This window comes from Rhinolophus sinicus, chromosome 1, assembly GCF_057876585.1.
Source record: "Rhinolophus sinicus isolate RSI-liver-muscle chromosome 1, RSI-T2T, whole genome shotgun sequence".
NCBI lineage: Eukaryota > Metazoa > Chordata > Mammalia > Chiroptera > Rhinolophidae > Rhinolophus > Rhinolophus sinicus.
The window spans coordinates 19,166,134-19,178,128 of NC_142501.1; the positions used below are offsets into that span (position 1 = coordinate 19,166,134).

The window sequence follows — 11,995 nt, forward strand, 5'->3', positions numbered from 1 at the left end:
ATAAATTCTTATGAAAATGCAAAAAAAAAAAAAAGGTGGTGTTAAAAAGCAGTTGTGGTCTGTCAGTGGCTAAACTTCTAGCTATAAAATAAATAAATCATAGAGATATAGTGTACAGTGTGGTGACTATAGTTAACAATACTGTATATTTGGAAGTTGCTGAAAGAGTAGATCTTAAAAGTTCTCATAACAAGAAAAAAATGTGTAGCTAGATGTTAATGTGTAGGTGGATGTTAACTAGACTTATTGTGGTGATCATTTCCCAATATATATAAATATCGAAATATTCTGTACACCTGAAACTAATATAATGTTATATGTCAATTATGTTTCAATTTTTAAAAATGAGTTAAGACAAACAGTAACAAGTATGAAGAAATTGGAACCCTGTGTACTGTTGGTGGGAATATAAATGATGTAGCCACTATGGAAAACAGTATAGCAGTTCATGAAAAAAATTAATCATAGAATTACCATATAATCCAGCAGTTGCTCTTCTGGGCATGTATCCAAAAGAAGTCAAAGCAGGGACTCAAACATATATTTGTACACCCATGTTCATAGCAGCAGTACTCACAATAACGCAACAGTGGAAACAACTCAAATGTCCAACCATGAGTGATTCAACACAATGTACTGTGTATATGCACACAACAGAATATTATTCAGCCTTTAAAAGAAAGGGAATTCTGATATATGCTACAACATGGATGAACCTTGAAGACCTTTACTATGATAAATGAAGTAAGCGAGTCACAAAATGACAAATCTTATATGATTCCACTTAGAAGTGTCAAATTCATAGAGACAGAAAGCAGAATGGTGGTTGCCAAAGGCTGTAGGGAAAGGGGAATGGGGTGTTATTGTTTAATGGGTATAGAGTTTCAGTTTTGCAAAATGAAAAGAGTTCTGGAGATGGTGGTGATGATTGCACAACAATGTGAATGTAAAATAAATGACTACTTAAGAATCCCAAACTTAGTAATGCAATTTCAGTGAAAACTTATATTTCATATAACTTCTCCCCACCCTCCACCTATGGCTCCTGCCAAATGGTCTGATCTCGACTACTGTTGCACTCTAATATACCTTACAGTCTAGTTATGAAATGACATATTTTATTTTAATCATCACAAGAATCCAGTTACTTGGATACACAGTAGTTAAATAACTTCCCCAAAGTTACCCAACAATTAAGTAGCAAAGATGGGATTTGAACCCAAGCAGTATGGCTCCAGAGTTTGTGTTCTTTTCTTTTTCTTTTCCTTTTTTTTTAGATTTCATTGGGGAAGGGGAACAGGACTCTATTGGGGAACAGTGTGTACTTCCTGGCCTTTTTTCCAAGTCAAGTTGTTGTCCTTTCAATCTTAGTTGTGGAGGATGTCGTTCAGCTTCAAGTTGTTGTCCTTTCAGTCTTAGTTGTGGAGGGCGCAGCTCAGCTCCAGGTCCAGTTGCCGTTGCTAGTTGCAGGGGGCACAGCCCACCATCCCTTGCGGGAGTCGAGGAATCGAACTGGCAACCTTGTGGTTGAGAGCCCACTGGCCCATGTGGGAATCGAACCAGCAGCTTTCGGAGTTAGGAGCATGGAGCTCTAACCAGCCGGCCCAGAGTTTGTGTTCTTAACCACTATGCTATATGCAGCATCACATATATCAAAAAAGTGGTTCCACATATAAATTAATTTTATCCTTTCAACTCTCTTCTAGGCTGCTTTTACCCTTTTCTTAAATAGCATATATTTTAGGGGAGTTGTATACATTGTTTTATTTGTTCGTGCTTCCATAGATACTAACATAATTTTGTATTATAGTGTTCAAATAATTCCCTCAGGTAATTTTTTTCCTTTTTGACAAAGTGAAGACAATAAGAAATCAACTATGTAACAAAAAAGAAGTTACTGGGGGAAATGTGCCCAGTTTTCATGCCCACTGCTACAGTTCTTGCTTCTAGGGACAGTGATGAAGTCTGTGGTCCTTTGTTCGTATTTTAGGCAGAGGGAGCCTCAGTCCAAACCTAGAAATGCTGTAGCCAGCTTTCAAGTTTTACTGTATTGAGTATATGTGACTTCCTCATAAGCACAATCTAAAATTGTACAGCAGAGTAAATGGGTTGATATGTGACAGACAACTAGGGAGCAATGCCAGCATTTTTTTCTTTTCTGTAGCATGCCAGATGTGATATTAAAAAACATAAGCCAAAACGCAGCCATAATTTTTCATAACTAAAAGTAAACAGACCATACGTTTTCTTATTTTAGTAATAGTAGTTCTGTCTCTGGCAAAGAAGAGTTTTATTTGTTGATATTCTAAGTCTTTAATAAGAATCAAGGAGCCTGAGGGAGAAATCAGTCTGGTAGTTTTTAATTATTGAGACACAGGAGCTGTATTATTCTTCCTTTCCCTGTTAGTTTCCCCCGAAGTATACTTTACTTCCTTACTTTACTTTCTTGGTAACAGTGACTAGAGACTGAGTGACAGTGCTACAAACTGATTCAGTGATTTACTGACAAACACGATGGAGGCTAGCTAGGTGACTATTTTAATAACACCATTAAATTTTCATTTTGGTTTATTCTAGCACCTCCATGCAAAGTTGGAGTGTAACCATTCTCATATGTCCTTTTTTTGCCTAGGGACTCTTCAAAATGCTATTTTTACCAACTCATACTTTTTATATTTATTCTCTGAAGATAAAACGTGTACGTGGAAACACTCAACAAACATGAAGAACCTTGTTTGACCAGACACTCTTCTCTCCTGCAAAATTTCCCTATTGCCTATGTTTCTTAATAGCCATGCTTGAACTCTCTTTCCATTTTAAGACGTCTCCCTGCAGCTTTCCTGAATATGAACATTTTCCTTTTCTGTCCATCGCCAGCTTTCCTCTCTCTGTACCTCACGTGCACCCGGGGGCTACATGGCCTCAGCACTGGTCACGCCAGCCTCTCCAGATCGCATCTCTGTCTACAGTTGGATCTCCATGGTAATGAGAAGCAGAAAGTGCGGAAGCAGCACACTCTGGAAGGGCTGGCAAGAGCAAACAGGGCCACAGCCTGTACAGGAACAGCACTTTATCCCCATGGTGCTGGAGACGCCCGCGAGGCACGCGGTGGTGGCGAGTGGGAGTCTCTCAGTGACGGATGCAGACTGGGCACATTTATTAGCAGCAATATTCTAGGATGAACCTAATTTACAGGTTGTGCTTGTTTTCAAGTGGAAAAACCTTTAAAAATGTTTTTCCTTTTCTTTCAGGAGGCCAGATGCTCCAGTGCCTGATGGCGAAGGTGAAAAAAATACAGAAGAAAGTTCAGATAACGAATCTTCTTTTAGTGACTGAGCTTAATTTTGATAGCAATTACATAGACATATGTAGATGTACATTTACGTTCTATCAGAAAGCGAGCCTGAACTTGAACTCTTCGCCATGAAAACATCAAATAGGCAAATATCCACTAACAAGCTTCCTCGGTGTTAGAAATAAATAAACAAATGAATGAATGAATGAATGAATGAATGAATAAATAAATAAATAAATAAATAAATAAATAAATAAATAAAGCCTTTAAAACCTGGCAGTATGTCTCATTACCAAAATAAAGCGCCCTGAACTGTAAAACAAAATAGCCTAAGAAAGTGCAATTGGTGCTGTAAATACTACGATGGAACATCACAGGGATGCAATGAACATTTACTGTAAAGTCAATGTGAGGTTATCAAAAACAGACTCAATGCAAAAAAAAAAAAAATGTGAATTTGGCTAAGTGAATATTTTGTGACTATTTTAGCATGAAAAGTATTATGTACATTTGTATCATAAATGTTAAAGAAATTTCTGGTAGAGAGTAATACTGTATTGAAATTTTCTGTGACAACTTATAGCTTATATATCATACACAATATGATGTAGAACTTATATCCATGGAGATATATTTATTAGGTAGTATTTGTTAGCATCCTCGTATAGAGCTTTTCACCGTTTGGCCATTAGTTCATATACTATCAGAGTTAGGTATTATATTTATTATAAGATAGAAATTGAATGGAAGGTAATTTCAATATAGTTCAGACTGCACAAGCATCATTGTCATCAACTCTTTTATTGCCTAAACAGAAAAAATATATTTGCACAGGTTTAAAATGATCTGACCTCACCTTACAAATAATTATTCATGAATAATTATTTGCATACAGTCTAGAAAATAATTAAAATACAGTCTACCCTTGGTACCCACGGGCGATCAGTCCGAGGAGCCCCACAGACACCAAAATGCACGGATGCTCTTGTCCCTTATATAAAAAGGCATAGCATTTGCCAATAACCTATGCATCCTCCCGTATACTTTAAGTCATCTCCAGATTACTTACACTGCGTAATACAATGTAAATGCTATGTTAATAGTTATACCGTATTGTTTAGAGAATAATGACGAAAAAAAGGGTTTACGTGTTCAGTACAGATGCAACCATAAGCCTAAGTATACAGTACACGTCAGCAACAGTGTAACATTTTTAAAAAACATTTTAGATCACTTGATACCAAGTCAGTTTAATCCTCTACCCAACAATCTTTGAAGGGATTGAGTATTCCCCTTTCTCCATTGTGCAGCTACTTTGATAGGCCGCTATAGTTCTTTAGAGAAAGATTGGGTGAATATTTATTGTATATACTTATGGTGGCATAAGTGGCATTCATCAAAGGGCTTTTGCCTCTGTTTCAATCGATGGGCATGAGATAATAGTTAATAGGATAACACTTTTCCATTCCGGTACCTGACATCAACCTTTTGCTCACCAGCTCTTGCTTTTTGGGGTTTTACAAGTGAAGACACACTCTCCCTTGAGCAGTCACCACCACAGATCCCTGCACACCAAGAAACCTTGCCTGCCACTTCAGCCTTGCTGCTACTGTGCCACTGATTGTTGAATACCACTACCTGCCCCCTGCCATTATGGAAAAATGTCTCAGTTAATAAAGGAGAGCCCACAGTAAAAGAGCATCGTATCCTGTGAATCGTGGCCTACAGAGTACAGCTACCGCTGATTTTCTGAAAGATGTCGTTGCCAGCCTCATTGGTATATTCTTTATTGCCTTAGTAAAGAGTGTGTTCTCTGGACCCTTCCTTGGAAAGCAGTAAGTTGGCTCTCTCCATACAGGAAATCCTTTCTAACATTCCCACCTTTCTGAGCCACTGACCTTCAATACTTTGCCAAGGCAATTCCAGCATCTCCGTGTCGTCTAGTATATGCCATCATCATGACAAGTTTCAAGAAGCCATCCCAGCAGCCCATGAAAACCTGCTCCATGTGTCCTTGCCACCACGTCCACCTTGAATCTTGAATCATAAGAGAATGCTCTCTTGTCAATAAACTCTCCCCTCTCCAGCCTTAACACTCTGCCCCTCTGGTCCAGCCACACAAGACCTATTGCCAGACGTGTTCAGATTCCTGCCAGTACTTGTCAGCCAGTTCTAAAATTCTTTCAGTAAATAAGCTATTGCTGCCCAGATCAAGGACTCCATTTTCTCTCTAGGCTGAAACTTGAGCTGAGTTATCCTTCTCAAAGCAATGGGCAAGATAAGTTAGATCTTGAAGTAGTAAGAGTCAGCTTACAAGGCATCCACTACCGGTGAACACTGACTGGTCTCCAGGTAAGGGGGAGGCTGCTTCCCTCTAGTGAGGGAGAAAGAGCTGCTTTGGCTGCCATGGGGGATGCAGAGAAAACCGGGATTCCAGCTTCTCAAGCGCACCCATCCAAATGTTCCCATCCCGAATGGCGGCCCCTGTCCTATGACATCAGGGCCCTGACTTCAGCAAAGCAGATTTGGGGAGGCTGCATGTTGCGTCTCCTTTGCAGCTCTGCCAACCCTTACAATTAAACTCCGGTACTGATTTTCACCACAGCTGTCCTATCACTGAGGAGATAATGGTCTCTTTAAACAATGCCAAGGTAGCCTTTCAGCTTTTGGTGTGCCCTAAGATGATAGTCGGCTGATCTGCCTGTGCCACTTCATTTTTTCACAGCTTCCAAGGCAATTAACAAATGCTAGCCGATTCCATAATTGCCCCCAAACCATTCTATTAGGTTGGTGCAAAAGTCATTGTGGTTTAAAAGGTTAAAAACAATTGCAAAAGTCGCAGTTACTTTTGCACCATCCTAACAGTGACATAGCTACTGGATAACCCATTGCTTCCCATCCCCGTCCACCACAAGTGGAATTCTTAGGGCATGTGATACACACCAGGCATTACCACCATCCTGCTAATACTAGCAATAAGATAAGTGATCCAGTTCCGGAAACCCATCCTAAAGTTCTGCTTTCCAGGGACATTCTCCTACCAAAGTTCCTCCTAGAACAGACCTTGACACAACACTTCGGAGCAAGTAGTTTATTTGTGAATTGATCCCAGGAAGCAGGAGAGAGACAGCAGGAAGAATGAGCAAGGGAAGAAAATACAATACAAGGGCACATGATCGAGAGTGCCATTATGTGTGCTTGGGACTTGATTCTGCGACCAGCACCACCTCAGAAATGAGCAAGTGCTTCCCAGAATTGTCCACCAGAAGGACTAGAGGCTGGAGCATCCATCCACTAGCCCTGGACCCGTTGGTTGATGGCATTACTCTTCTACATGTCTGCAATTATACTTGCATAGGCCTCGGGGGCTCCCATGGCCTTGGAAAGGACGTGTCGCCACAAATCAGAGAAGTGGGGCACTTATTTGAGATGGGTTGCTGTCACCGAAAGGTGTCTTTTCTATCTGAACTTGACGCCCACTGTGGCTGAAATCCAAGGCATGCCTGGGAGATATGCTACAGGGCAAAGCCACGACTGTCAGCTGCAGACGTGCTGCTTCTAAAACACCAGACTGACCTGAACTTACTTTTCCTTCAAATGTATAATTTTCTTCTTGGATATAAAGACAAGTTGGATAGCAAACCTCACTCAACATTTCCAGAACTTTTTCATTAAAATTTTTAGTTTTTCAAATCTTCCAAGAATGACCAAAGGATAAACAATGACTAAATCTATATCTTTATAGTCTGTTGCAACTATAATACAATTTTTAAATGTTTCCATTTACACATACCCCGCAGAGTTTTTCTGTGAAACTTTTTCTATCTGAACCAGAACATGGCTCCTGTTAGAGAATAAATTGTGTCCATGTGCTCTCACAGAGTGCCCAGACAACATAAGGTTCAGGAAAACTTTTGTTTCTGATCAAGTTCTTCACAAAAACAAGCTTGATTTCCAGGATTCGTGAAGAAGTTAAATTCCTACAATTTAATCCTTTACTTCAACGGTTGCTGCGAGAGTGCCAAGGGGTCTTTTTCAAAAACATTCACTTTTACCTTTCTAGTTGGTAAGATTCATAAACAAAAAGATGGCCACTAAAGCAAGTGTCACTCTGACATGGGTTTTAGGTAGGTAGGTTAAACAGATATTTATCTTTCTGGAACATGACGCATAAAGATTTTATTTGTGACTCCATGTCCTCTCTTCCCAAAACAATATTATTTTAGGTTGGCAGCTTACAAATAAATAAGTCTGGAAAAAACTCATTTTACAATATCTACAAATTATTTACTAGGCATCTGTGTATACTTACGTTAAAACTGATATAATTAGATTAAAACACTTTAGAATTAAACAGTTTCACAGTTAACATTGCTTTTTTTTTTTTTTTTTGCAGTAAGTTCTAAATATTGGAATATTTTTAAGTCCAGAAGAAATCTTAGCAAATATCTAGTCTAATTGCCTCATTTTAACAAATGAATAACTTGAAGCCCAGAGGAGTGGAATGATTTCCCCAAGAAATGTAATAAAGAAAAAGTTTATTTGTATAAACAAAAATGCTTAATCTACCAGTAATAGTCTTATCTTAAATATTGACACTTTCAGTTATTCATACAAAGGCAAAATACTTAAAATTTCAGTAATCTTATTAAAATTTCACATTTTTGTAATCTGCAAAATGGAGCTGTGGGAAAAAATCTTCATACTTTTCTTCAGGATATTCTAATATCGATCTCTCAATTTTTCTCACTTGTGTGAAAAGATGTGACCCTGTGGCAATCAAGTTAAGCTACTTCTACATTTTCTTAGGGACATCTTAACCATACTAGTTTATACTTTGTATACTGTCATTCTAGTTTTCCAAACTTTGAAAAATTCGAAGAAGGTGGCATCATAGTTTTTCAATGGCCAGCATGAACACAGAGTACCTGGATAGCAAAATCAAAACCCCCCAAGGGTAAAATCTGTGATAAATTTCTTCACAGACACCAACAACCAAAAATCACTCAAAAATAACTAGATAATCTGAACAGCCTTATAGCTACAAAAGAATTTGAATTTATAATTAAAAACATTCCCATAAAGAAAACTGGACACCCACATGGTTTCATTGGTGACTCCTACCAAATAAGGAAGCAATAATGCCCATTCTGCAAAAACTCTTCCAGATAATTGAAAAAAGGAAACTATTTCCTACGTCATTCTATGAGACCAGCATTAATCTGATACCCAAATCAGACATTACAATAAGAGAAAACTACTGACAAATATCCCTCATAGAAACAGAGGTAAATATTCTTGGACATTTCTTAGCAAATTGAATCCAATATCATAGAAGATATACAGATGTTCAATAAGCATATGAAAAGGTGTGCATCATCATATATGATTAGGGAACTGCAAATTAAAACAACAATGAGGTTATACCACATACCTATTAGAATGGCTAAAATCCAAAATACTGTTAATACTAAATGCTGGGAAGGATCAGAGCAATAGGAACCCTCATTCCTTGCTGAGGAGACAGCAACATAGTATAACCACTCTGAAAAACGTTTAGCCATTTCTTACAAAGCTAAACATAGTTTTATTAGATAACACTCGCACTCCTAGGTATTTACTTAAATTAAAAACTTAAGCTACAGTAGTTAGAGTGTGGTATTGGTGTAAAATAGGCAAATATCAATGGAACAGAATGAAGACTCCAGAATTAGACCAATATGTATACAGTGCTAATTTTCAACAAAGATGTAAAGGCAATTTAGTGGAGCAAAGGCAGCACTTCAACAAATGGTGATGGAACAATCCAATATTCATATAGTTAAAAAATGAACTTAAATCCATACCTTGAAACTTATACAAAATTAAACTGTATCATAAACCTAAATGTAAAACCCAATACTATAAAACTTCTAGAAAAATAAAAAACATAGGAGAAAATTTCTGTGACCTTAGGTTAGCAAAGATTTCTTAAACGCAATTCCAAAAGCATGATCCATAAAAATCAAATTAGGGGTTGGCCAGGTAGCTCAGGTGGTTAGAGCTCCGTGCTCCTAACTCCGAAGGCTGCCGGTTCGATTCCCACATGGGCCAGTGGGCTCTCAACCACAAGGTTGCCAGTTCAACTCCTCGAGTCCCACAAGGGATGGTGGGCAGCGACCCCTGCAACTAAGATTGAACACAGCACCTTGAGCTGAGCGGCCCTTGAGCTCCCAGATGGCTCAGTTAGTTGGACTGCGTCCTCTCAATCACAAGGCTGCCGGTTCGACTCCCGCAAGGGATGGTGGGCTGTGCCCCCTGCAACTAGAAAATGGCAACTGGACCTGGAGCTGAGCTGCACCCTCCACAACTAAGACTGAAAGGACAACAACTTGAAGCTGAATGGCACCTTCCACAACTAAGATTGAAAGGACAACAACTTGACTTGGAAAAAAGTCCTGGAAGTACACACTGTTCCCCAATAAAGTCCTATTCCCCTTCCCCAATAAAATCTTTAAAAAATAAAAAAATCAAATTAGTAAATTGGAACACCAAAATTGAAAACTTCTCTTCAAAAGACACTGTTAAGAGAATGAAAAGACATGTCATAGACTAGGAGAGATGGTTGCAAATTATATATCTGATAAAGGAGATCTCTAAAACATATTTTTAAAAATCCCTTAAAACCCAATAATAAATTCAACTTAACAAGATGGGCAAAAGATTTGATCAGATACCTCGAAATATGTATACAGATGACAAATAAGCATATAAAAAGATGCATCACATCATTAGTCATTAATAAAATGCAAATTAAAACCACAACAAGATACTACTACATACCTATTAGAATGGCTAAAATTTGAAAGGCTGACTATACCAAGCACTGGCCAAAATGTGGAGAACATAAGGGAAAGTAAGAAGATATACAAACGGTAAATGAACACATGAAAAGATACCCAACATCACTGTCCATTAGGGAAGTGAAAATCAAAAGCACAATTAGGTATCACTTCACAGGCATCAGGTTGACTATTATTAAACAGCAAAACAAAGGAAAGTGTTGGGGAAGATGTGGAGAAACTGGAACTCTTGGACATTGCTGGTGGGAATGTAAAATTGTGCAGCTGCTGTGGAAAACAGTATGGCAGTTCCTTAAAAAATCAAGCACAGAATTACCATATGATCCAGCAGTTCCACTTCTAGGTCTATCCCGAAAAGAAATGAAAGCATAGGCTCGAACAGCATTTTCACAATAGCGCAAACGTGGAAACAACTTAAATGTCCCTCCGTGGATGAATGGATAAACAAAATGTGGTATATACATACAATGGAATATCATCAGCCTTAAAAAGGAAGGAAATTCTGATATATGCTGTCACATGGAGGAACCTTGAAGTTATTACGATAAATAAGTCAGACACAAAAGGACAAATATTGTATGATTCCACCTGTATGAGGTAACTAGAGTAGTCAAATTCATAGATACAGAAAGTAGAATGGTAGTTACCACTGGCAGGAAGGAGAGGGGAATAGGGAATTATTGTTCAATGGGTACAGAGTTTCAGTTGAGGAAGATGAAAATGTCTGAAGATGGATAGTGGTGATGATTGCACAACAATGTGAATGATCTAATACCACTGAACTGTACACTTCAAAATGGTTAAAATGTTAAATTTTATGTTCTGTATATTTTACCACAATTAAAAAAAAAAAAAAAAAAAAAAAAAAAAACCTGTTACGATCATGAAAGAACGTAAGAGCCTAATTAGGAAATATTGTTCCCATGAGACCTTCCTTAGACATCTAATACCCCTCCAAGGAGTAAACAAAGCTGCAGAAGAATTTAACAACCAATACCATGTGCAAGATACTGCTCTAAATGCTGAGGGCAAAGATTTATTTGTGTATATAACGAATGACTACCAAGTCTCTTACTATGTGCCACAGATACTATTCTAGGTGTCAAGGATATTGCAATGAACAGACAAAATTTCCCACCTTTGTGTAGATTACATTCTTATTGGAGGGGAGAGAGAGACAAATAAGTGTAATATGTTGTATGCCAGATCATGATAAGTGCTTGAAGAAAACCTACTTAAGCAAGGAAAGAGGATAGCTAGTAGAGAGGATTGGGAGGGATTCACAATTGAGCGATGGAAAAGACATAAACAGATACTTCTTAAAAATCAAGATGAATGCCCCACAAAAAATAGAGATGGAGGATTTTATGGATGTATTGATAAGGGGCATCTAATCTCAGTTTAGAGAAGGGGAATGTCAGGGAAGCTGTTGAGATGTAGCAATATCTGATCTGAGTCTTAAGGAATGCCACAAAAAAGTAATTCTTAACATAAATAAATTTTATGCCAATTAAATTAGAGGAAGAACGTGAACAAATTAATGCTATTTGGGGGTTGTTTTTCAGTATGCTTGGACTAACCATTAAGATATATTTCAGCTCTAATATAATGTTACCTTATGATGTGAAAGTATGAATTTAATGTTGCCTTTTGAACTTAGGGTATCCAACCAGCTGCATAATGTTGTTTGCCATATGACTAAACATACACAAATTAAAATTTTAAAAAAAGAATGCCACAAAGAGGCATTAGAGGGGACAAGTTCCAGCAGAAGGAGCCAGCCGCATGTGCAAATACTAGGAAGTTTGAGACGCCATGAGGAACCTGAGGAACTGAGTAATTCAATACAAAGTGAGAC

At 38.0% G+C, this 11,995-nt stretch overlaps 1 protein-coding gene across 3 annotated transcripts in view; it reads left to right on the plus strand.

Moving 5' to 3' along the window:
- The window catches only part of WASHC3 (WASH complex subunit 3), a 42,285-nt gene extending 38,714 nt beyond the window's left edge, over positions 1 to 3,571 (plus strand). For all 3 annotated transcript variants that reach the window (XM_019732203.3, XM_019732204.3, XM_019732205.3), the window contains one exon: positions 3,252 to 3,571. In XM_019732203.3, coding sequence (XP_019587762.2) covers positions 3,252 to 3,336 — 85 coding nt within the window. In that variant the 3' untranslated portion in view covers positions 3,337 to 3,571. The remainder of the gene's footprint in view (positions 1 to 3,251) is intronic.
- The last annotated feature ends 8,424 nt before the right edge of the window (positions 3,572 to 11,995 follow it).